The sequence below is a fragment of the Schistocerca nitens genome, chromosome 9, assembly GCF_023898315.1.
Source record: "Schistocerca nitens isolate TAMUIC-IGC-003100 chromosome 9, iqSchNite1.1, whole genome shotgun sequence".
Classification (NCBI taxonomy): Eukaryota; Metazoa; Arthropoda; class Insecta; order Orthoptera; family Acrididae; genus Schistocerca; species Schistocerca nitens.
In genome coordinates, this window is record NC_064622.1 from 6,976,534 (window position 1) to 7,000,000 (window position 23,467).

Sequence of the window (23,467 nt, forward strand, 5' to 3'; positions counted from 1 at the left end):
TTCGTGTTTGGGTCGTTGACGGTGAGAGGGAAGGGAGAGAGCGAAGAGCGGTGCCGGCACACAGCCTGCTCCCCTGGAACAGCACGAAGAAGGCTAACGTCCCCATTCGACGAACGGATCACCATCTTCGGTATCACAAGCTCTCACTCCAGGAGAGACCGCGGAAAGCTTTGGAATTTAACCGAGGGCACTGGCACAAAGTCTGGCGTTAAATAAATGTACACTACCATCCCACTTCCCCTCAGCGGCCAAATATTGGCAATGAAATTTCCTCCCATCACCAAGGCTCGAACAGGCTACCCCTAATCGACAGGCTCGGCACAAACGTGCGTAAACGGCCACAGCTGAGGACGTGGTTACCTCTGACCTCGCTCTACGCTGACGATCCAGTCGCAAGAGAAGAGTTGCAGGGACCAGTCTGTCGATTTGGGCTACGAGTGAGAATGTGAGGACTGCGCACTTTAAAACAACACTTCAGCAAGCCTCCAGAGAGACAAAAATCGAATGAACTTTGAGATATTCTCGTGCCTTGGGTCCTATTTACAAAGTTATCCCAGCATCATTTGTCAAAAAAGAGCTAAAATAGAAGCAAGGTAGATATGACACCAGGAGGTCATAGGGGTGCTTTGTCACAAAGGCTGACAACTACCAGGCGTTCGGCCGCGCAGTACGTGCGCGCGCGCGCACCTAAAACAGGAAGTGCTGCTGGTCTGACATCTTCTGTACAACCTAGGCTGACCGAGCGAGGTGGCGCAGTGGTTAGACACTGGACTCGCGTTCGGGAGGACGACGGTTCAATCCCGCGTCCGGCCATCCTGATTTAGGTTTTCCGTGATTTCCCTAAATCGCTCCAGGCAAATGCCGGGATGGTTCCTTTCAACGGGCACGGCCGACTTCCTTCCCCGTCCTTCCCTAATCCGATGAGACCGATGACCTCGCTGTCTGGTCTCCTTCCCCAAAACCAACCAACCAACCAACCTAGGCTGGCTATTCCTCTGTGAGTTGGGAGCCGTATCGAATCTATGATGGAAACTACCCTCGGCGACATGATAAAGGTGCATTCTCATTTTCCTGCGGGACATATACACATACACGGCGTATAGCACTGACCGCTTTAAACTTGTGTGTGTGTGTGTGTGTGTGCGCACACACACACACACACACACACACACACACACACACACACACACACACACACACACACACACACACACACAGAGAGAGAGAGAGAGAGAGAGAGAGAGAGAGAGAGAGAGAGAGAGAGACGAGTCAGAGAGAGAGAGAGACGAGTCAGAGAGAGAGAGAGAGAGAGACGAGTCAGAGAGAGAGAGAGAGAGAGAGAGAGAGAGAGAGAGAGAGAGACGAGTCAGCATCTCTCCACAATGAAAGAGGTGTTCAGATGTGTGTTAGTATTATCCATTGCAGAGCTTTGGTATAAGGCCTATTAAAAAATTCTAAAAGTTATGGAATGACAGGTACAGGTGTTTTATCACTATCGGAGTTATGTTTCTTACAATTACGAGTAACTTAAATTGCAACTATCGGGTATAACATGTTGTGGGGAGATTGATTTATTTAATAGGTTTACTAAAGAGACTGCTTGCACTACCCCCGTCCGCCCTCTTCTGGGGTACTGTCATGCGATGTGGCATCCATATCAGGTAGGATGGACGGAGTACAACGAGAAAGTTCAAAGAAGAGCAGCACGTTTTGTAGGTTCGAGAAATAGGGGAGAGAGTGTCACTGACATGACACAGGATTTGGGGTGGATATCATTAAAAGAAAGGCGTTTTACGCTGCGCCAGGAGTTTCTCACGAAATTTTCATCACCAACTTTCCCCTCAGAGTGTGAAAATATTTTGTTGGTATCCACCTCCAAAGGGAGAAATAATGATGACAATAAAGTAAGAGAAATCAGAGCTCGCACGGAAAGATTTTAAGAGTTCTTTTCTCGTGCTGATCGAGAGTGGAACGGCAGAGAAGAGGTATACAGGTGGTTCGATGTAACCTCTGCGAAACACTTCTTGTGAATTGCAGGTTAATGATGTAGATGTAGATTAAATTCATGATGGATCAAGCCCTAGGTGTCGAAGGAGGCTTTCAATATGGTCTTAATCTTGGTTTTAGGTCAGGCGACGTTTTTTGGGAGGCGAGGAAGACGACGAACACCGTGGCATTAGCCATCGCTTACTCTCCAGATCATATAGGTAACGCTACGTATCATCTGCTGTAATGATGCGGATATCCAACAAGCGTGACCACGGCGCTTCGAGCGACTGCACAAGATCCGTCTGTTGACATTGTCCAACAGCTTTACAACCGATGACGAAAGTTAGTTGTAGCTAGTGGTTGTCATTGTGAAGGTCAGTAAAGCTATTTTGTTGTAACTCTTGTTTCCTGTACTTTCCGGGACCATTCGGCGAACTTTTCAGACACGCTTCGTAGTAAGAGATTAAAGAACTGACAATGATAGAGGTAGTGGTCGAAAGCTTGGAGTTTTATCCCGAATTGACGCGGCATGTACACCGAGAGATTTTTATTCATGAAATACGTCGCGAAAGACTTCGTAGCCATACTGACAATGGTAGAATTTTTTTGACCAAAGAAAAATTCAGAGCAGATGGTTCCGTGTGGGTCATATGGTAAATCTTCCACGAACCAGTCCTAAAGAAATCGAAAAAGACTTGTGTATGAGTCGATAACTGCTGTAATTTTCGTAAAAGAAGTCATTTTTTTCTGCATTTTATTTTGAAATAATCACTTTTTTCCATTACCAGCAACTAGCTTCTCCTGCCCCTTGATAATGCCTTCAGGGACGAAATTAGTTAACGTTTAGTAATGAAATGAAAAGTCTGTTTAAAGATGAAGGACAAGCTACACAGGAAAATGACTTCATCTACGAAGTAGATAGAGTGCCTTCCAGGTATTTAAAAACATTAACATTTATTTGCTAAATTAAATACATACAAACACTTCAAAGAATGTTTAGAAGGCGGTACATTGAGATTTATCATTTGCGTCATGTTTCCTTTCTAAATGCAAATAATTTCAAAGAAACAATTTTCTGCTTCAAGTGCGTTGAAATTTTTACTGTTTGAACCATTTAAATTTAAAAAAGAAACGTTTGTTCTTATTTAAGGACAGTGTAGATTTTCACTTTGTCTAGGTGTTCTAAAACAAACCATTGCTCGTTTTCAGGTATTTGGTCTCTCTTGGTGACAAGTCTCGTAAGGAAAGTGTGAAGTCCTGACCAACCGTCGCGATATGCCCCGCAAGTAAAGCAAACAATTAAATGAAGATCGGTAAGACACAAAAGGACGAAAGCCATCATTACAACGTGAGTGACTGCTGCGAGAACAAATTAGTTTTCGATGTCAGCAGACATCGCCGTTCCCTTTTCCTGTGCAGTCTGCAGCTGAAATACGACAACCCTTTTCGGTTTACATTCATGTTTCGAAAGTTCCTTAATTCCAATGGTATCTAATAAGTGATTTCGCGTAATACATTAAATCTCCTAAAATTTTGTTATTCCGTTTGGTTACTAGTAGTTCATGCTTGTCCAATATATGCTCGCAATGTTTTGCATTTACAAATGAAGCCATATTAAAGAAAATATAGGTTAGCATTGTTATCTTTCAGTGTTTTATATAATATGATGTATATCCTACGTAAAAGTATTTTCTATCGCATACGCCAGTTTCAGCATAAAATAAGCAAGGTTTTGTGGGTAGTTACACATGAAAATGTTAAACTTTGAACTTTTAATTTAATAAATTTGCACAGTAGTTCTGTTGACTTGATTGTTGAGAAAACGCATAAATAGGAGCACAAGCCTCAAGAATGGTCAGTTGGAGACAGTTTTGAGACGCAACCACTGTGTCGCACGTCTGTTGTAATACAGTATTCTGACTGTGTGGCGTGCTATGTGGAGTGGGCTCCCAGTAAGAAGAAATGGTGCAGCTTGTCATAAATAAACCACTATAAAACGACTTGGTGTCCGGATTATCTCATGGAATTCACGTAACTTGGTCCAGTCAGCAGATGAAATGGACCGAGGCAGCGACTACTTCAGCAGCAGCGGCAGCAGCAGGAAGCAGATTACTCCGAGTTACACCCAACTAAGATACGTGTGAGAAATCAACTGAAGTATGTAAGTGTCACTGCAGAACTGATTACTGAAGTGTAATGTTTTGGAAACTGTTCTAGCAGTAAACATTTAAATTTGTCTCAAAGTAAGTCTGAGTGGTGGAGGACAATGTGATCAGTAAGAAAGACCTCCACGATCACACGTTTCTCGATGTCTATGGAACACAAGAATAGCAACAAATTTTTGATGTTTTTTGTTTAAGCCTAATAATCCCTTTTCAATGTTGATAATTTTCGCCCCAGCAAAATCTCACTGTCTCCCCAAGTAACGACAGTTTCGTTACACAGTATACTCAGGATTTTAGAATTCCATACTAGGTAAAAACAGCTGATCAATGACGTCGCCGATCCACTCGTGACGTGTCTGGCGCCCGGTTGATAAAGCCGCCACGTGCCGTGCACGGACCGCGAGTAGAAGGGGCTTCACTCGCGGGGAGTCCCAGGGCGTGTGACGTGAGCGAGCATCGGCCGCCGGCGCCGCGACCCCAATACAGGCGAGGCGGCCTGCCGGCCTGGCCTCCAGGGAAACCCCGGGTCGGCCTTCACCTCGACCCTAGTCGCGTGTCGCGGGCGAGCGTCCCTCACACGGCAGCCAGCGACGCCGCTCTCCCTTCAGTTTCGTCGCGCGACTGTCAATGCAGACGACACGAGACATTGCCCACAGCTGGCCGACGAAATTCCACTTTTCTAGTGCTTAGCTCCGCTGACTACGAGCGACTGGTCCCGCGTTTATCGGTATCATACGTGCAGGTGTTTAGAATGGATGACCGCATTGCCGGCCGGTGTGGCCGTGCTGTTAAAGGCGCTCCAGTGTGGAACCGCGTGACCGTTACGGTCGCAGGTTCGAATCCTGCCTCGGGCATGGATGTGTGTGATGTCCTTAGGTTAGTTAGGTTTAATTAGTTCTAAGTTCTAGGCGACTGATGACCTCAGAAGTTGAGTCGCATAGTGCTCAGAGCCATTTTTGATGACCGCATTCGTCCCACCGAGCAGGAATTCGGAAACACAGCTTCCGCTTTTTTCTCACTATACCTTCTAGAAGCCATGCGCAGACCTCAGCAGCTCTGGCATAAACCAGTAAAAGTTATCTCCCCGAGTCTTAGCGTAATGGGGTGTTTGAAAAACCACTGGCATCGACAAAATACCCGTCATGCAACTAGAAAACGCCCCCTTACTGAGGTCTGGACGCATTGTCCGCCGATGTATCGTGCAGCGCTTGCCATTTGTAGGAAGTGAGACCGGTAAAATGCGGGATCTAACGTAATGATCTCATTTTCTGTTTTTACTGTTGGCTTCCTGGTATTTTTCAGCGGGACGTCGTTTTCAGATCTGTCTCAGTTACTCTGTGCGAACTATGGGTCGGAAGACTCATTGACAGATTAAAAGTTAAGCTCTCTCTCTCTCTCTCTCTCTCTCTCTCCTCCTCCTCCTCCTCCCCCCCCCCCCCCCCTGCACTTCCTTTAGTCCCGAGACTTCGTCCAAGCTTTAGTTTCGGTAATTCTATCAGAGCAGTCTTGCATACGACGCTAGGCCGGCGCTTCCGGGAGAAATCATATGCCGGAGAAAGCTCCCAAATTGAAAACTGCTCTCGGCACCATAATTACGAATGGGGGGGGGGGGGGCGGGAAGAAACTGGTGTACTCGTGACTATCACAGACCGAGTTTTGGTGCAGTTGGTCGTTTAAGAATGACGGCACTGTTTCTTCAGATTTGCTGATGCGGATGCCTTTGACACTTCGTAAGGAGTAGGTCCTGTTGTCAGTGCGATTATTCACTGCGAACGTGAGTCATCTGCACTCCAGTAAATGTCTTCATCAAAGATTTGAACGGCAAGGGGAGCATGAATACTGCTGTGATATTAGACTTCGTGGGCAACCAGTGCGTTTCATGCTCTTCTCACTGTCTGCAGTATGATACAACACTTCGCAACCAGTAAAGGTAACCGAAGATAAATTTGGAAAGCGATATAAAGTCCAGACAGAAGAAATAAAGCAAGGTGTGCCAATTGCGTTGTCAGGGATAGCGAAGAATTTCTAAGATGAACTGAAAGGAATGGATAGTGTCTAGAAAAGAGGTTATAAGGTGAACATCAACAAACGAAAAACAAGTGTAATGGAAAAAATGGTTCAAATGGCTCTGAGCACTATGGGACTTAACATCTATGGTCATCAGTCCCCTAGAACTTAGGACTACTTAAACCTAACTAACCTAAGGACATCACACAACACCCAGTCATCACGAGGCAGAGAAAATCCCTGACCCCGCCGGGAATCGAACCCGGGAACCCGGGCGTGGGAAGCGAGAACGCTACCGCACGACCACGAGCTGCAGACAAGTGTAATGAAATGTAGTCTAATTAAATCAGGCGACGCCGAGGGAATTAATTTAGGAAATGAGACACTAAAAGTAGCAGAAATAGCAAAATAACTGACGATAGCCAATTTAGAGAGGATATAAACTGCAGACTGGCTATGGCAAGGAAAGCATTCCTGAAAAAGAGAAATTTTTTAAATAGCTAATATAAATTTAAGCTTTAGGAAGTCGTCTCTGACCGTATTTATCTGGAGGGTAGCCTGTTAGGGTCATTGCAAATTTTGGCGATATACAGCTGAGTAAATTAGCTTACCACGCCTATTTTCATTCTCTGCTTTCGTATGGCATCATATTCTGGGGTAACTCCTCATTGCGTAAATGAGTGTTCATTGCACAAAAGCGTGTAATCAGAAAAATTTCTGGAGCTCATCCAAGATCATCCTGCAGACATCTTCACTGTAGCCTCATTATATATATATATATATATATATATATATATATATATATATATACTTATGAAATTTGTTATTAACAATCCGAACGAATTCAAAAGTAATAGCAGTGTACATGGCTACAACACTAGGAGAAAGGATGATCTTCACTACTCAAGGTTAAATCTAACTTTGGCTCAGAAGGGGGTAAATTATGCTGCCACAAAAGTCTTTGCTCACTTACCTAACAGTATCAAAAGTCTGACAGATAGGCATATAGCATTTAAAAGGAAATTAAAATAATTTCTTAATGACAACTCCTTCTACTCATTAGATGAATTTTTGGATATAGTAAGTGGATAATTTCCCCAATCCCCACCAAAAATAAAAAAATAAAAAATATTGTCATGTAATATTTTGGGTAATGTAATATCTTGTATAGACACCTTTTATTATTCTGACACGTTCCACATTATTACGAAGTGTCGTATTCATGATCTATGGAACAAGAACTAATCTAATCTAAACCTCGTATGGCATTGAAACGTGAACGATATGCGATGTAGACAAGGAAAGAATAAAAGCTTTCCAAATGTGGTGCTGCAGAATGCTGAAGATTAGATGGATGGATGGATGGATGGATCGCGTAATTAATGAGTACCGAATTGACTGTCGAAAAAAGAAATTTGTGGCAAAGTTTGAGTAAATTGAAGGATCTGTTAATAGGAGAGACCTGAGGCTCAGTTTGCTACTGGAGGGAAGTGTGGGGGTAAAAATTGTAGACGGAGACCAAGGGTTGAACACAGATGTAGATTGCAGAAGTTATTCAGAGATGAAGTGCTTTGCACAGCACTGACTAGCGTGAGAGTAGCATCAAACCAAGTTTCGAATTCAAAACAACAACAACAACAACAACAACAACAACAACAACTACTACTACTACTACTACTTTATTTCACTTGCATTATGAAGAAAATTTTAGGTCCACCGTGAAACACAGAAGCCTGGAAATTCGAATGATCATTACCAAAGTAATGACAATATTTCAAGATATAGGAAAAATAACGGAAACAATATGTAAATGAAGGCCAATATTTTCTTAACATTCACGCAGAATGAATGACAGCATGCTAACAGAACAAAAAAGATGGTTCAAATGGCTCTGAGCACTATGGGACCTAACTTCTGAGGTCATCAGTCCCCTAGACCTTAGAACTACTTAAACCTAACCAACCTAAGGACATCACACACATCCATGGCCGAGACAGGATTCGAACCTGCGACCGTAGCGGTCGTGCGGTTCCAGACTAACAGAACAAATCATGTATTTCTGGAACAAAAAATTAACAGCATTCTGGATGGGAGGAGTTAAAATATAATTAGAAATACAGAACATAAAAGAAGCTGCGGAAGGAAAATTTTAAAGGTAAAATGCTAAAATTAGAAGGACTGCAAGGTAGCAATGGGACAGGAATAGCTACGAAATAATCTCAGAAAACAAAAACGAGACAAACTAATGTAGTAAATGATAAGTGATTGAATTTGACACTTTGTGGCCAAAACGCGATGAAAGAAAAATAAGTAGCATCTGTAATAACGGCGTGGAATGACTGCGTCTCAAACACGTCAGTGCAGTCCCCAAAAGAACTTGGGAATGTTTAATGCTACAGCATTGATATTCTAATGAATGGACGGAAACGCTACAGCGTCATGCAGTTTCCTTTCCTCTTTCTGCGGGCAGGACAGCTGCAGCCCGTATAGCACAGACATGTCCCGACTGGTCCGTCGATAGGCCTTGAACAGGAGGTCCCTTACGCCGGTCGGTGGGCCTACCGGTGTGTCTGGAAACTGCTGGGGACGCGACCTCGGCCAGCGCCACACACGAAGGGACGGCAGCCTGAGCTGGAACTCCCGTGATCGTAAAAAGGAAGTCCCTACAGCTGTACCACCTGCCTCGCCGTATGGCGGCATTACTCATCTCGTAACGCGAATCAGTCAGTCAGCTCAAAGGCTATTACTCTTCTCCCTTTTGTGCTGCCCTGTTCACTTTGAGGATTGGGACGTTATCACTTCCAATAGACTTTACCATTTTCCTTCTTGGCCTTCCTTCGGTTTTCTGTCTCACTTTTTTTTCCATCTAACATGTTTGCTAGAAACTTTGACAAATGGCCACCCAGTTTAGTTTCCCTTCTTTGAATAGTTGCTAAAGTATTTCTTTGGTCACTGATTTCTTTCAAGACATAATCTTTGGATTTTAATGTAACTTCGTAGGCATCCACCGATAGCGTCAATCTGAATAAAATAATACTGGATATTAGGCCGCGTCATTTTGACACGCTAAAACAGCTAGCAGCCAACGTATCGATCGACTTCACGGCGGTCCTGTTCTAGCACGACTAACTGGTGGATTCTGGTGCCGCTATACACTGTCTTATTTCGACTGTCTCTTGTCTGTGACATCACGTCCAGGAACGACGTTATCCAGTGGCAAGAGGACAGATATATGGAAGCTTGGAGTTTAAAACCAGGACCATTCTTACAATTCGAAGTAGATCCTGGGCGACAACTTCTTTGTTGTTCCAGTGTGTTGAGGAACCACACATGCAAACCGCGAGTTTGCGCTTCCTCTACAGATTCCACCAAATAAAGTCGCAGTGGAACATGTACCATAAGTATAGATTTCTGCAATAAGAGGCACATTTCAGGTACGCTTCTGGCTAATTCATCTGTGACTCATGCGAGTAATCTAAATCAGGCTTCGCTATCAAACATATCCAAGATCACGACGGAGCGGTATCCTCCTCCTTGCTGTTATTCTGTGCACAAGAGAGTTGTTACTTTCCAGCTACTGTCATTCACAAGGAAGGGGGTGTTGAAATATCTTTATGCATGCACAATTTGCTCTTTTCTGTGTAAGAATAAGTTTAAATTTTTGATGCTGGAGGCTATTTTTCTGTCCGTCCCTAGTGACCACACACAGACGGAACATTAAACGCATTTAGAGGCGCTACTTTCTGTGAATTTCCCAATATGTCTTATTAATGCAAACTTTGAGCATAATAATTCTTTTCCAAAGTCGAGTGGCAGCTAAATTTCGGAATGCTGTTAAATTTCATGTGTGGTGTGGTTTTAATGGCCTCCACACCACAACTCATTAACTTAAAGTGTTAATTTAAATGTAAGGAACCAAGAAAACGAGCGCTTTATCACCAGAGAAACGCGTTACAATTTTTCGAGTGACTTTCGAAACTTGGGAGACCTCTGTACACTTGCCGCAGTGGGACTGGGCCATTATATGCAAATGCTTTGTCTAGTCCTAACTGATGTGCTATGGCAACTAGTAGGCGCACTTCAAATAATCTGTAAGGATTCAGGCAACACCGCTTTTCTGTTGTACCTCTGTTCCGCATCGGCTCACGCTCGGCATGGTTAGCAACGGACTTAGGATGGTTTAGTCTCACAGCTGGTCTGCTTGTGTTCCTGTCGCAACCCGGTTAACCACCCACCCCTCCGTCTCCCTCGGACGGGAAAGTGTGTACCCTAGCTGCCTGCTAGCAGTGTTATTCGTGTGAAAGCGAGCGAAAGCTTTGTAAATGTTTGCTAAACGTGTAAATGAGGTACCAGCCCGCTTTTCACCTAACAGGGTGCGGAAAACCGCCTAAAAACCACATACAGGCTAGGATGCACTTCGATCATTATCGTTAACCCTCCCCGCGGATTCGAAACGTCCCGGATGCAGGTAATTAACAAGCACAGCTATCCGGGCGTATTCGTGACGTTATGGTAAACATGAGAATGGTGATAATTGGGATCATAGTGCCACGTATCTACAAAGCAGGACGAATGTGCGAGATTCGAGACAGGAGCTGACTTTGACAGACGTCACGAGGTACAAACAATGATGGCGTAACTGTATCAGTGAGGTGTTTCAGGCTGACGTTCAGTCGCCAAACCACTCAAGTCCACTGGAAGCCGAATGTTGAAGAAACTCGTGTAACACACACACCGTTGACCACCGCCAGCCAACGGAAAACCATTGCGTGATGGAAGGACCAACCCAATGTCAAAAACACTGGAAAACCTACTTTCTTCCCGACACCCCGGTACGGCATGAACACTGGTGAATGGAAGCTCCGTTGCGCGGGATAATGGGAGACAATGAGAGTTGTTTAAGATAAAGATAAACCGCCAGTCAACATTTGCCACTCCTGTTACCGCAGATCACGCACTCCTGTTATCTGATTGCCAAGATGGGAGATAAACGGCCACGACTCACTAGGCGGAACTTGAGAGCGAGCTCCAACAAAGGACGTTTAAATCATTTTAATTTACTTGATAACGGATTCTCGGCGAAACAATGAAGTTACTCCACAAGGAATTACCCATTTTCTCATATTTTTCAAAGCTTTTAATTTCACACGATCTATGTTTCAAGGTACAAGCCGATTTGCTAGTGGTACTATATTAAACATATTCCCGTCATCTGGTGTACTGTGAAACAAAAATCTTGCAACCATCAAAGAAATAAAGAGGTAACAGGAAACACATTGAGATGTTACAGAAGAGTACAACGGAATTGAGAGACTAAATCAGGGATTGATTACATAATGTCTGACACAGATTACTGGTTAAATGTGTAGTTTCTCACCATGCAGTATTACTGCAGGGTTTTTATCTGTTACACGACAAGGAGAAAAGGTTTTTCCAGTAACTAGCGCCGTATTTATTGAAGAACTTTTTTTGTATGGAACTCAAGAGTACAGAATGGGATAGTAAATATAAAAAGAGGGGCCACCCAAAACTGCAAACAATTGAACTACTGCGGCACGATTGGTTGAGAAACACCAGAGGGCAGGTTCCGCGGCTTAAATGGAAAGGTTTTTCGTACACTTCGCGCACACTGGCTCCTTTCTTTCGCCTAGTGTGAGAGCTGTGTTCACGCGTATCTGCGAAGTGTAGGTGACAAACTGGCGTGTTGTTGCGTGCCGTCAGCCGTGCTGGATGACGACAGAAGGGAGAGGGTGACACCTGGTGCCAGCATACAGCTCACTCCGGCGGACCGCCTGGCTCAACGTCCCCTTCCGATGGACGGATCTCCGTCAATGGTGCCACGTGCCCTCGGTTCATGAGGCAACTGCGGAGAGGTTTGGAATTTAATCCAGCACGGGGCACGTTGAAGCAAAGTTTGGGCGACCAGGAACGTTACCCGACCATTGCTCCTTTTCACTTCCGTAAAGACAAACTTGTTAATAGCACGTGGCTTACCCAGGCGGTTACCCATCCAAGTACTGGCCACGCTCGATGTTGCTTGACTTCACTGATCTGACCGGAACTGGTGTGTTCAACTACGTAACGCCTTTGGCACCCGAAACTGTTACCGAATGGTCAAACAGATTTTTCTTTGCGATTACTTATGGTTAAAGGACATCCTGGCTAACAAACCATGCCCTTCTCCTACCCATCCTGCGTTATTCAGTTGTACAATTTGTACCATAATTTGCAGCACTAAATACAATGAGAATTACTTAATCAACCAGAATCCTTGACTCAGGGTAAATAGTATCCCTCAGACAATATGGTGTAGCGAGACACACTACACTGATGAGTCTCGACTGCTCACAGGATCGTTGCAGGTCAGACAAGTCAAACATTCGTGGGTCGACCCCTAGTGACTCAGTTTTTTCTCCAGTTAACACGAGTTTCCTGTCTGCCAATATTCGTCGAGTAGGAAATGCCAAGACGGGTTGGTGTTGTTTCTAAATGACTGGACGAGCCGATTCTGGCACTGGAGAAATACCCTGAAGCGCCAAAGAAACTGGTATAGTCACGGCGTATCAAATACAGGGACGTGTAAACAGCCAGGTTACGGCGCTGCGACCTATATAAGAAAAGTGCCTGCCGCATTTGTCAGATCGGTTACTGTTGCTACAATGGCAGGTTATCAAGATTTAAGTGAGTTTGAAAGTGGTGGTGTAGTCGGCGCACGAGCGATAGGGCACAGCATCTCCGTAGCAGCGATGAAGTGGAGATTTTCCCGTATCACCATTTCGTGAGTGTACCGTGAATATCAGGAAATCAATGAAACATCAAATCTCCGATATCGCTGCTGCCGAAAAAAGACCCTACAAGAACGGGGACCAACGACGACTAAAGAGAATCATTCAACGTGACAGAAGTGCAACCCTTCCGCAAATTGCTGTAGGTTTCAATGCTGGACTATCAACAAGTGTGAGCGTGCGAACCATTCAACGAAAAAACATCGATATGGGCTTTCGGAGCCGAAGACCCACTCGTGAACCCTCTATGACTGCACGACACAAAGCTTTACGCCTCGCCTGGACCCGTCAACACAGACACTGGACTGTTGATGACTGGAAACATGTTGCCCGCTCGGACGAGTCTCGTTTCAAATTGTATCGAGTGGATGGACGTGTACGGATACAGAGACAACCTCACGAATCCATGGACCCTGCATGTGACCAGGGGAATGTTCAACCTGGTGGAGGCTCCGTAATGGTGCGAGGCGTGTGCAGTTGGAGTGATATGGGACCCCTGATACGTCTACATACGACTCTAACACATGACATTTACGTAAGTATCCTGTCTGATCACCTGCATCCATTGATGTCCATTGTGCATCACAACGGACTTGGGCAATTCCAGTAGCACAACGCAACACCCCACACTTCCAGAATTGCTACGGAGTTGCTCCAGAAACACTCTTCTGAGTTTAAAAACTTCTGCTGGCCGCCAAACTCACCCAACATGAACATTATATCTGGGATGCCTTGCAACATACTGTTCAGAAGAGATCTCCACCCCCTCTTACTCTTACGGATTTGTGGACTCATTGTGTCAGTTCCCTCCAGCACTAATTTACACATTATTTGTAGACCTCTTGTTTGCTGTTGGGAGCCCAACAAGATTTCAGGCAGGTTTACCAGTTTCTTTGGCTCTTCAGTGTATAAGGGTGAATCACTGCTGTTCCTGACACGCCTAGTAAAGTACACTTATTTGTAGCGAAGAAATGCCAGAAGTCCGCAGAGGGGGCGTACCAAGGGCTTTGCCAATCTCGCAACGCTAAGCAGTCTTTCTTCTTCACTACCACGCTACTGTAAGTGATTGGTTAGGCTCGAGAAGTATGTTACTGCAGGAACATAGCTCGTTTTATCACTGTGCGATTTGGAAGACAAAGAAAAAATGGTTCAAATTGCTCTGAGCACTATGGGACTTAACATCTGACATCATCAGTCCCCTAGACTTAGAGCTGCTTAAACCTAACTAACCTAAAGACAGCACACACATCCATGCCCGAGGCAGGATTCGAACCTGCGACCGTAGCAGCAGCGCGGTTCCGGACTGAAGCGCCTAGAACCGCTCGGTCACAACGGCCGGCTGCAACACAAAGAGAACGACACGAGGAAGTGACTGATGTTTCTACGTTAACGGATAACTCGAGATGTCTGAATGAACGCTGACGTGTAGACCTGTGATTCCTAACGTGTGGAGACATCGAGGAGGGAGAGATGGGGAAAGAGGAGTAGGAAACGGAGGAGGGATATAAATTCTTGACTTTTTGAAGATTGCATCTTCCTCCGAACGACAGAGAAAAAAATACTACAGTACTGTAACTGTAGCTTAAAGTTGAGCTTCCTTTACAGTTCCCATAACTATGAATTTGAGGGACAGTCCCCTGTTAAATAAAAAAAAATTACCAGGTGCGAGGGGGACATGCGCTCTGAGGGTTCCGTACAAATTTGCTTACGTGTACAGGCAGTTCATCCATTCTGAGAATCGAGGTTCTCGACAATTTTTGCATGTTTCGATATCGATATTGCCAAGAAATGGGTCCCAGGGATTCCAAGACTTTCGAGTACGTATTAATTTCAAGTTTAAAGTCGAATAACAAATGACAAGAAAAATTTTATTTCGTGTCATATAATTAAACACTGAGAATTTTCAGATATTTTTCGTTTGGCAGTAGTTTGAAATCTTACTTCGTGGAAAATTTCACGATTCTAGGTCAACGAGAAGAACTGCATAGGTTCTAATGAGTGAGTTTGCGAATATGAAAATATGTGACATGAATGAAAGTATCTTTTGATTGCATTAAATTACAAGTTACCGTTTAGTATACTGCCATGAGGCCATAAACCTGAGAATGTGACAAATTTCAACTTTATACGTCTATCCGTTCCTGAGAATATGGGTTTTGAAGAGACAGACAGACACACACGAAGTGTCTGTCACTTTTTTTTTCTCTTTTTTCCCAGCGACTGAGGTATGGAACACTGAACAGTATCGTACTACCAATCTGAAGCTGCAACTCCGACATAATGGTAGCTATAGAAGCAATAAACCAGCATTAACAGAGATTATACTGGCGATTACTGCGTGCGGTCTGCCAGTATCTGAGTGAAGCCGCAGATTAGGCGCTCTCCCCCGCTCCTGTCGCACTGCCTCGGCGACTTATCTTCTTCTCTTCACCCAAGGCGACCGCACATGTGGCTCCTGCTAAGTGCTCGTCGCCTTACGGCGATTGTTAAATGCGAGGTAATCGCTGCTGCCGACTAGGCGACAAACGAAACGAAAAACAGAAAACGCGCCCGCGCCCGCGACAGGTGCCTCCAGGCTGACGGCTCCGAACGACACTCCGCCAGCCGTTTCTGCGTGCGCTTTGAGGACTTTGGCCGTCCCTTAAAACGGGGCTGATCAAAGAACAAAGTCCAAGACGCGAGCGAGCAGTGATGCAGCGCAAAGTCGGGCGAACGCCGCCGTTGCCCTAGCAACAGAGGAACGCTGTCTGTCGCACTCTTTCTGCTTGTGTCCAACATCCTGTAGCGTTTCTCTGTAGTGAAACAGATTTATTTACCATCTCGTCATGTTTATTGACTAGTGACTGTTGCAACCTGTGCTAACTACTACAGAAGTACAGAAAATTTATTATTTACTTCTACATCTACATACGTCCTCCGCAACCCCCATATGGTGCATGGCGGAGGTTACCTTGTACCATTTCTTTTCCTGTTCCACTTGCAAATAGACAGAGGGAAAAACGACTGTCTATATGCTTCCTTGCGAGTCCTAATTTCTCTGTCTTCGCGGTCCCTACGCGAAATATACGTTGGTGGAATTAGTATCATTCTATCTTGTAAGCTTTTCACAATGTTGAGTGCAATATACTCTTTGAAACTCTGAAGTCAGCAGGGATAAAACAAGGGAAGCGAAAGTTTATCTGTAACATCTGAAGAAACTGTACTGCAAATTAAGACAGTTAAGGGGATGCAAGGGTAGTGGTAGTAGTAGTAGTAGTAGTAGTAGTAGTAGTAGTAGTAGTAGTAGAGTTGCGCTCTACCAAAACTTTGGTTTAGTAGTTTTGATACGATATACAAATGACATAGTAAATGGGAGGATTACCTGTAGTATTGGTAGTGAAAGAAATAGAATAGAGAGAGGAACTAGGAGCGGACGACTTGTGTCTATTTTTGTTTGTTTCTTCACAGAACCGCACATCGTTCAGTGTTAGTCCATTGTTTATTCTAAATCCTTGTAATATATAAACTGCATTTTATAAGTAATAAAAATTAGTTGATCGTGCAACTTCTATGCTCCTATGCAACCAAAGCAATTACATTTCATTCAAGTATAGTTTACAACCACAAACAAAAAATTCATCTATTCTTATTCTTGTTGTTGTTTTTGTACTCAGTAGAAGGTTCTTCATGATAAAGGCAAAAATTTCCTGTTATTGTTGATAAGTGCTGAAGTTTTTTATGAACAACAGATTTTATATAAGCTCCACGAGGCACTGAAACTATGTTCTATACGTTTTTGTTTTGCAGTTTTTAATTTTTCCTTTTTTGAGAAAATTGCATTTTCCTGTGATTTTTGATAAATCTGATGTTTTTGTGTTTTTATTGCACCATCCCTCTGTTTCACGTTAAAAATCAAAAATTTTCGTATAAAACCTGAATTAGATATTGACAGTTTCAACTTTGCTATAAATACAGTAGTTTTAAATATGTAGAAGAAAAATATTGCATAGATTACATGGCCCTTTATATAACCTGTCTCAGGTTATAGACGGAAGTTGAATTTTCCGTTGCAAATGGAACAGCAGTGAACTGCTATGGATAAACTAGTCAATCTCTATTACATGTCCTGTTTTCCGCAGACAGACACTGAATTGGTAAGCCTCTGTGTATAGGGTAGGATTTAAGTTCGATTAGCAAAGTTTTATTTATTTATTTTTTAGTTGGAGGGAGGGGAAGGTGCTAGCTACCATCCTCTGTCTCTAGCTGGGCACGTTCTAGTTCCGGTAGAAGATATCCCCAGTATTTGGCTGTCGTAATTGTTACCTGTCCTCGGCCGACAATGTAGAACGCAATGGCAGCTTTGCTGTCTCATTTACACTGACGTCTGGTGCCAGCTTTGCACGCGTCTGACCTTTTTTTCCCAGTTCTGTAGGTGACCACTCCGAGAAAGAAGGCGAACAAGTGATCGACCTTACGCCTCAGAAAACACACACACACACAATCGTAACTGTACATTTTTAATGAAGTAATATTTTTCCCAGCAGCGAAACGAACAAAGAACTGTTTTCGCAAATGAGTTACTTCTCCAGTGTATCTGGGATCAACAATGAACTGGGCCATTATTTGCTCCCCTTCCGGATTGAATAAATTTTGCACAGTAAAATTTTACTTGCAGTTTCCGACACTGACTACAATGAGAGGAACTGAATGTATAATGATTGATTTGACGCCTGTAAGAAGAGCAGAACAAGTCCGACAATTCATACCGTTTGTCTGTAGCTAGCGCAGAGCCTTGGGATAGGTCAAGCGCCGCACTGGCAGTTTCTCGGAATACGGTTTACGCTCACGGGCTATGACGGTTTTGGAGGAAAGAAAAATCTACTCTAGAGAAGTCAACATGTGTTCCGAAAACGGATCTTGCGAAACTCAGTTCTCTCTGTTCGTCCACGGTAATTAGACGGGCGTAGAGAGCGGCGCCGAAGTTGATGGTTTTTGTTTTAGGGCGCAAAAACAACTATGGTCGTACGCGCTCACATCAAAACTGCTAACACGAAGACAAAGAGAGGAGTTAAAAAGGATTACATGTCAATCCCAATCGACGGAACGTAAGACATCTAAAAAGAGGGACGTCGAGAAAGGTCTATGAAGTACGTCACAGAGAAACGGACGTCCAGAACTAAAAATTAAATGTCTTCCGCCATATTGCTACGACGGGTTAAGAAGTAAAACACGATCGACAGCCCGCGCGTTGGCCACTAAAACGGCCGATAACTCAAACGCCAACACAAACGGGAACGTAATCTGTTACAAAAAAGAACATTGTCAGGAAATGGCGGACAGTTCCAAGTTGATGGTGAGTCGCTTCATATCAGGAAGGCATTTGGTACAATTACGCTCAGTCGTTCAGTGAAAAAACGTAGGCGGTTACTGTGTACCAGGCACGATTCGTGACCGCACTCAGCACTGCTTTGGAGAGAGAACTGAACACGTCGCCCCTAACGAAACAACGCTGACAAATCCAAAGGTAATTTCGGGAGCAGACCAAGGAAGTCTGATAGGACCATTACTATTTACAACATATATGAATGATCTAGTAGAGAGCGTCTGTGTTCGCAAATGACGCGGTTGTTCGTAAGACAGTAGCAACGCCGGAAGACAGAATACGTTTTCAGAATGACCTACAGAGAAGTGATGAATGTTACAGGCTGTGGCAGTTGACCCTGAACGAAAAGAAATTTATAATTTTGCGCATACATAAGAAAAGAAATCCACTACAACAGTATTGGTGACAAATTCCTGGAAACAGTACCTACCGTAAAATACCTAGGAGTAATTGTCCGGAGCGACCTTAAGTAGAACGGCCACATAAAACAAAATAATGCGAAAAGCAGTTGCCAGGCTGAGAATGACAAGAAGAATCTTAAGGAAATGTAACTCGATCGATTACTCAGTACTACTCGTCAGTCTGGGAGACTTACCATGTTGCCTTAATACAAGGTATAGACAAATCCACGGAATAGCCGCGCGTTTCGTCACGGGATGGTTCAGTTGGCGCTAGAGCATTACGCAGTTGCTCAGCAAACTGCGGTGTCAAACCTTGCAAGAGAGGCGCTGTGCATCGTGGAGACGTTTACTGTCGAAATTCCGAGAGGAGTCTGACAACATATTACTACCTGCCAGATGCTTCTCTGGAAATGACCACAACGAGAAAATCCGAGAAATCAGAACTGACACGGAGGTTTACCGAGAACAACTCTTCCCAGGCGCTATTCGCGAATGGAACAGGGAAGAGCGGATCAGATGCTGGTACCAGAACTACCCTCCGCCAGAGACCGCAGGGTGGCTTGTGCAGCACTGATGTAGATGTGTGTTGTTGGGGCTCGCAATCTGAAGTTTGCCAGAAGGGAAATTTCAGAGAATGGAAAGATTCAGAGAGACATGTCTAGATTCGAAACAGTTTTATCCAGGTAGTCATATTGCAGTAATGTAAACAGCAACGATACCCAGCACAGTATATAGAACACTGCAGGATTAAAAAATTTGAACAAGTCAACTCCTTCACATACTTACTAACCATGCTTGACGCATATGGAAGCTCCATAAAAAAAAAGGGGGGGGGGAGGAGGAAGCATTCATAAAAATACGAGGATAGCTGATATCAAGGAATTGATCGAGAAAAAGATCTGAAAAATCCTTTATTTGGAGTGTGGTAATCTACGTCTCTAAAAAACTTGGATAATAATGAGGAAGGAAGAGAAATACTTGGAAAGCTTTGAAATCTCTTCTCCACAACGAGAAGAAAGGAGAAAGCCACATAAACATACGAAAAACGAAGTTTTAGAGTAAAGAAACCAACACTAAGTATACAAGACAGAGGAAAGCGAACTGCGATTGACACATCATAAACAAAAACTGTTGAAGGAAAAATAGACGTTAAAAGAAGCGTAGGAAGACGACGATATGGCTTGTTAACAGGCATGAAAAGGGAGGGAAGATTAGGATCTAACGTCCGTCGACGACGAGATGAACAGACAATGAGCTCATCTCGGACTGGGGAAAGATGACGAAAAGCGGCCACGTGCCATCTCGGCATTCGCTTTAAGGGATTTGAACCTTCGCCATACCGAATGGATCTCCAGTAAGTGTCTTCGTGAAAGGAATATCCTTCAAGAACTAAAGTAAACACCACGGAACAAAACATCGTGTAAGACAAATTTCATCCGAAACTTGTCTTTCGACTTTTCTTTAATGATGATCCTTGCAGTGTGTGTGATTTCTTTAGCGACAAATACGTGTGTCAAAAGAAGAAACAAAATTTGTAATCATCTACCACTATATTCTTCAAGAAGCGCTCAACAAAGTGACAAGGACATATATACTTCTCGCTTTGCAGTTGTGAATTTAACGTGCTCTGACAACTGATTTTTGTCAGACGTGAAAATTAAATTTTCCGTAAACGAACACGCTTTACATGCCTCAATACAGATATTCATTATCACAGGCGGATTTCGCCACATAAAAAGCGAAAACCTTTTGTAACAGATAATAAACATCGATATTCCAGTATAAGAAAGGAATTTTGCTTACAAACAAATATTTATGGTGAGGAATAATGAATATTTGGTTACTCACATGTGAACTGGTGTGAACCGTACGACACACTTACGTCCATCGCTTGAAAATTGACGTTATGGTCCTAACTGCTCACCACAAAGAAATGGTTATTAATAGCGACACTGACGGATATTGGAAGAAAATCAAAATATTTGTAGAACAGCCGCAGAAAGTAGCCCGTGTAAACAAAATGTACGCTCACGAAGCAACCTCATTACAGTTTTGTGCCGTAAGAGATCCGTGGAGCGTTTCCCCCAATAGATCTCAGTCAGCCCTTTCACCAGTAGTTGTGGTGACATCTCTGTTGGGTACTCCCCACGATTTGATGGCTACGTTATCGTCCGATACTGGCACACGTACGGCGTCTCTGAACAATCGATGTTCGAGCCCCGCACGCTGTACGCGCACAACAGACAAAGGGACACACTCGCCTTGTCTCTGATCCATCGTAGACAGGTGCCCCAAAACATCGTTCGTTCGCAGGCTCGGCGGCCGCTGCAGCTGATCGCGTGGCGAACACTTCGGCGCTCGGGACGCGACTGACAGCCGCTACGCAGCCACGAGCCTGTGTGGTGTGGGGGCGGTGGAGGGGAGGGAGCGGGGCGCCACGCCATTGGCCGAGACCGCGGGAGTGTCTTGCGTCTCGCGGCGCGTGGCGCTGCGTATTCACGTGGCACTCCGGGCCTGGCGGCCGGCGAGCGACCCCCGACCTGCGCCCGGCGTCTGACGTTGGTCCACATCCGGGTAGCCCGCCAGAGCAGAGGGGAGACGCCGGCGCTATCTGCAGCCTCTCCGGCAGAAGAGGCAGACCTTCCAGTGTTGTAAACACGACATACGAGGGTCACTCGACAATGAGACAAACGTACACTGCCCGACAAAAAAAGTGAAACAATCGGAAGACGTGATAGGCTATCAATGTACGCTACGTGATCAAAAGCATCCGGACACCTGGCTGAAAATGACTTACAAGTTCGTGGGGCCCTCCATTGGTAATGCTGGAATTCAGTATGGCGTTGGCTCACACTTAGCCTTGATGACAGCTTCCACTTTCGCAGGCATACGTTCATTCATGTGCTGGGAGGTTTCTTGGGGAATGGCAGCCCATTCTTTACGGAGTGCTGCACTGAGCAGAGGTATCGATGTCGGTCGGTGAGGCCTGGCACGAAATCGGCGTTCCAAAACATCCCAGAGGTTCTATAAGATTCACGTCAGGACTATGTGCAGGCCAGTACATTACAGGGATGTTATTGTCGTGTAATCACTCCGCCACAGGCGGCCGTGCATTATGAATAGGTGATCGATCGTGTAGATAGATGTAATCACCATCCCCGAATTACTCTTCAGCAGTGGGAAGCAAGAAGGTACTTAAAACATCATGTACGTCTATGCTATGATAGTGCCACGCAAAACAACAACGGGTGCATGCCCCCTCCACGAAAAACACGACCACACCATAACACCACCGCCTCCGAATTTTACTGTCGGCACAACACAGAATGACAGAGGACGTTAACCGGGCATTCGCCATACCCACACTCTGTCATCAGATCGCCACATTGTGTACCGTGATTCGTCACTCCACGCAACGTTTTTCCACTGTTCAAAAAATGGCTCTGAGCACTATGGGACTTAACATCTGAGGTCATTCCAGACTGAAGCGCCTAGAACCGCTGGGCCACACCGGCCGGCTTTCCACTGTTCAATCGTCCAATGTTTACGCTCCTTACACCAAGCTGGGCGTCGTTTGGCATTTACCGGCGTAATGTGTGGCTTATGAGCAGCCGCTCGACCATGAAATACACGTTTACTCACCTCCCGCCGAACTGTCTTAGTACCTGCCGTGGATCCTGATGCAGTTTGAAATTCCTGTTAGATGGCCTGCATAGATGTCTGCATATTACACATTACGACCCTCTTCGAACTGTCGGCGGTCTCTGTCAGTCAACAGAAGAGGTCGGCCTGTACGCTTTTGTGCTCCCTTCACGTTTCCACTTCACTGTCACATCGGAAACAGTGGACCTTGGGATGTTTAGGAGTGTGGAAATCTCGCTTTCAGACGTATGACAGAAGTGACACCCAATCACCTGACCACGTTCGAAGCCCATGAGTTCCGCGGAGCGCCCCGTTCTGCTCTCTCACAATCTCTAATGACTACTGAGGTCGCTGATATGGAGTACCTGGCAGTAGGTGGCAGCACAATGCACCTAATACGAAAAACTTATGTTTTTTCGCTAAACAGAAGTGACAAGCGTTAAATAATAAAATATCACCGTTTCTTATTTTCTGCGATCAGTGTAAGGCACTTGAGTGTGTGAATCAAAGTATACTAGACAAACTGAAGTTTTATGGGACTGATGTCATATCTAACCAAAAGAATGCATAAACTTTTACTTAGTAACTCAACCAATATCGTCCGGGGACATAATTCTGACTGCGCAGGAGTCACATATGTTGATCCCCAAGGCTCAATCTTAGGTCCAGTATTGTTTCTCATATTCGTAAACAATCTTCCGCCTAATATACAACAAGCAGTGTTAGTCCTTTCTGCACATGAGATTAGTGTTGGAATCAATCCAAGCAAGCATAGAGAAACAGAAGAAATGGTAAACAAAGTTCTTAGAACTATCATTGACTGCTTTTCAGCGAGTGGGCTGGCCCTCAATTTTAAAAGGACACGACATGAAGTTTTGCTCATCTAGGGGTACTACACCAGTGATAAGTGTAACACACGGTGAGAAACTAATAAATAGTGTGTAAACTTCGAAATTTTAGGTGTACATATCGATGAGAATTTAAATTGGATAAAACACATTTTGAAACTCCTAAAACAACAACTAAGCCACATTTGCTCTTCGAATCCTACAAATCTTGGGAAGAGAAATCAATAAGTTGACATATTTTGCATATTTTCATTCAGTAATGCCATAC

At 44.4% G+C, this 23,467-nt stretch overlaps 1 protein-coding gene across 2 annotated transcripts in view; it reads right to left on the reverse strand.

Annotated features, from left to right (window-relative positions):
• LOC126203814 (organic cation transporter protein) overlaps positions 1-23,467 on the reverse strand; it is a 514,638-nt gene that overhangs the window by 179,828 nt on the left and 311,343 nt on the right. The window contains exon 1 of one of the 2 annotated variants that reach the window (XM_049938183.1): positions 20,971-21,061. The exons of the other annotated variant lie outside the window; for it this stretch is intronic. Within the exon in view, the coding sequence (XP_049794140.1) occupies positions 20,971-21,009 (39 nt within the window). The 5' untranslated portion in view covers positions 21,010-21,061. Of the gene's footprint in view, positions 1-20,970; positions 21,062-23,467 lie in introns of those variants that run through there. 2 annotated transcript variants of the gene reach the window in all.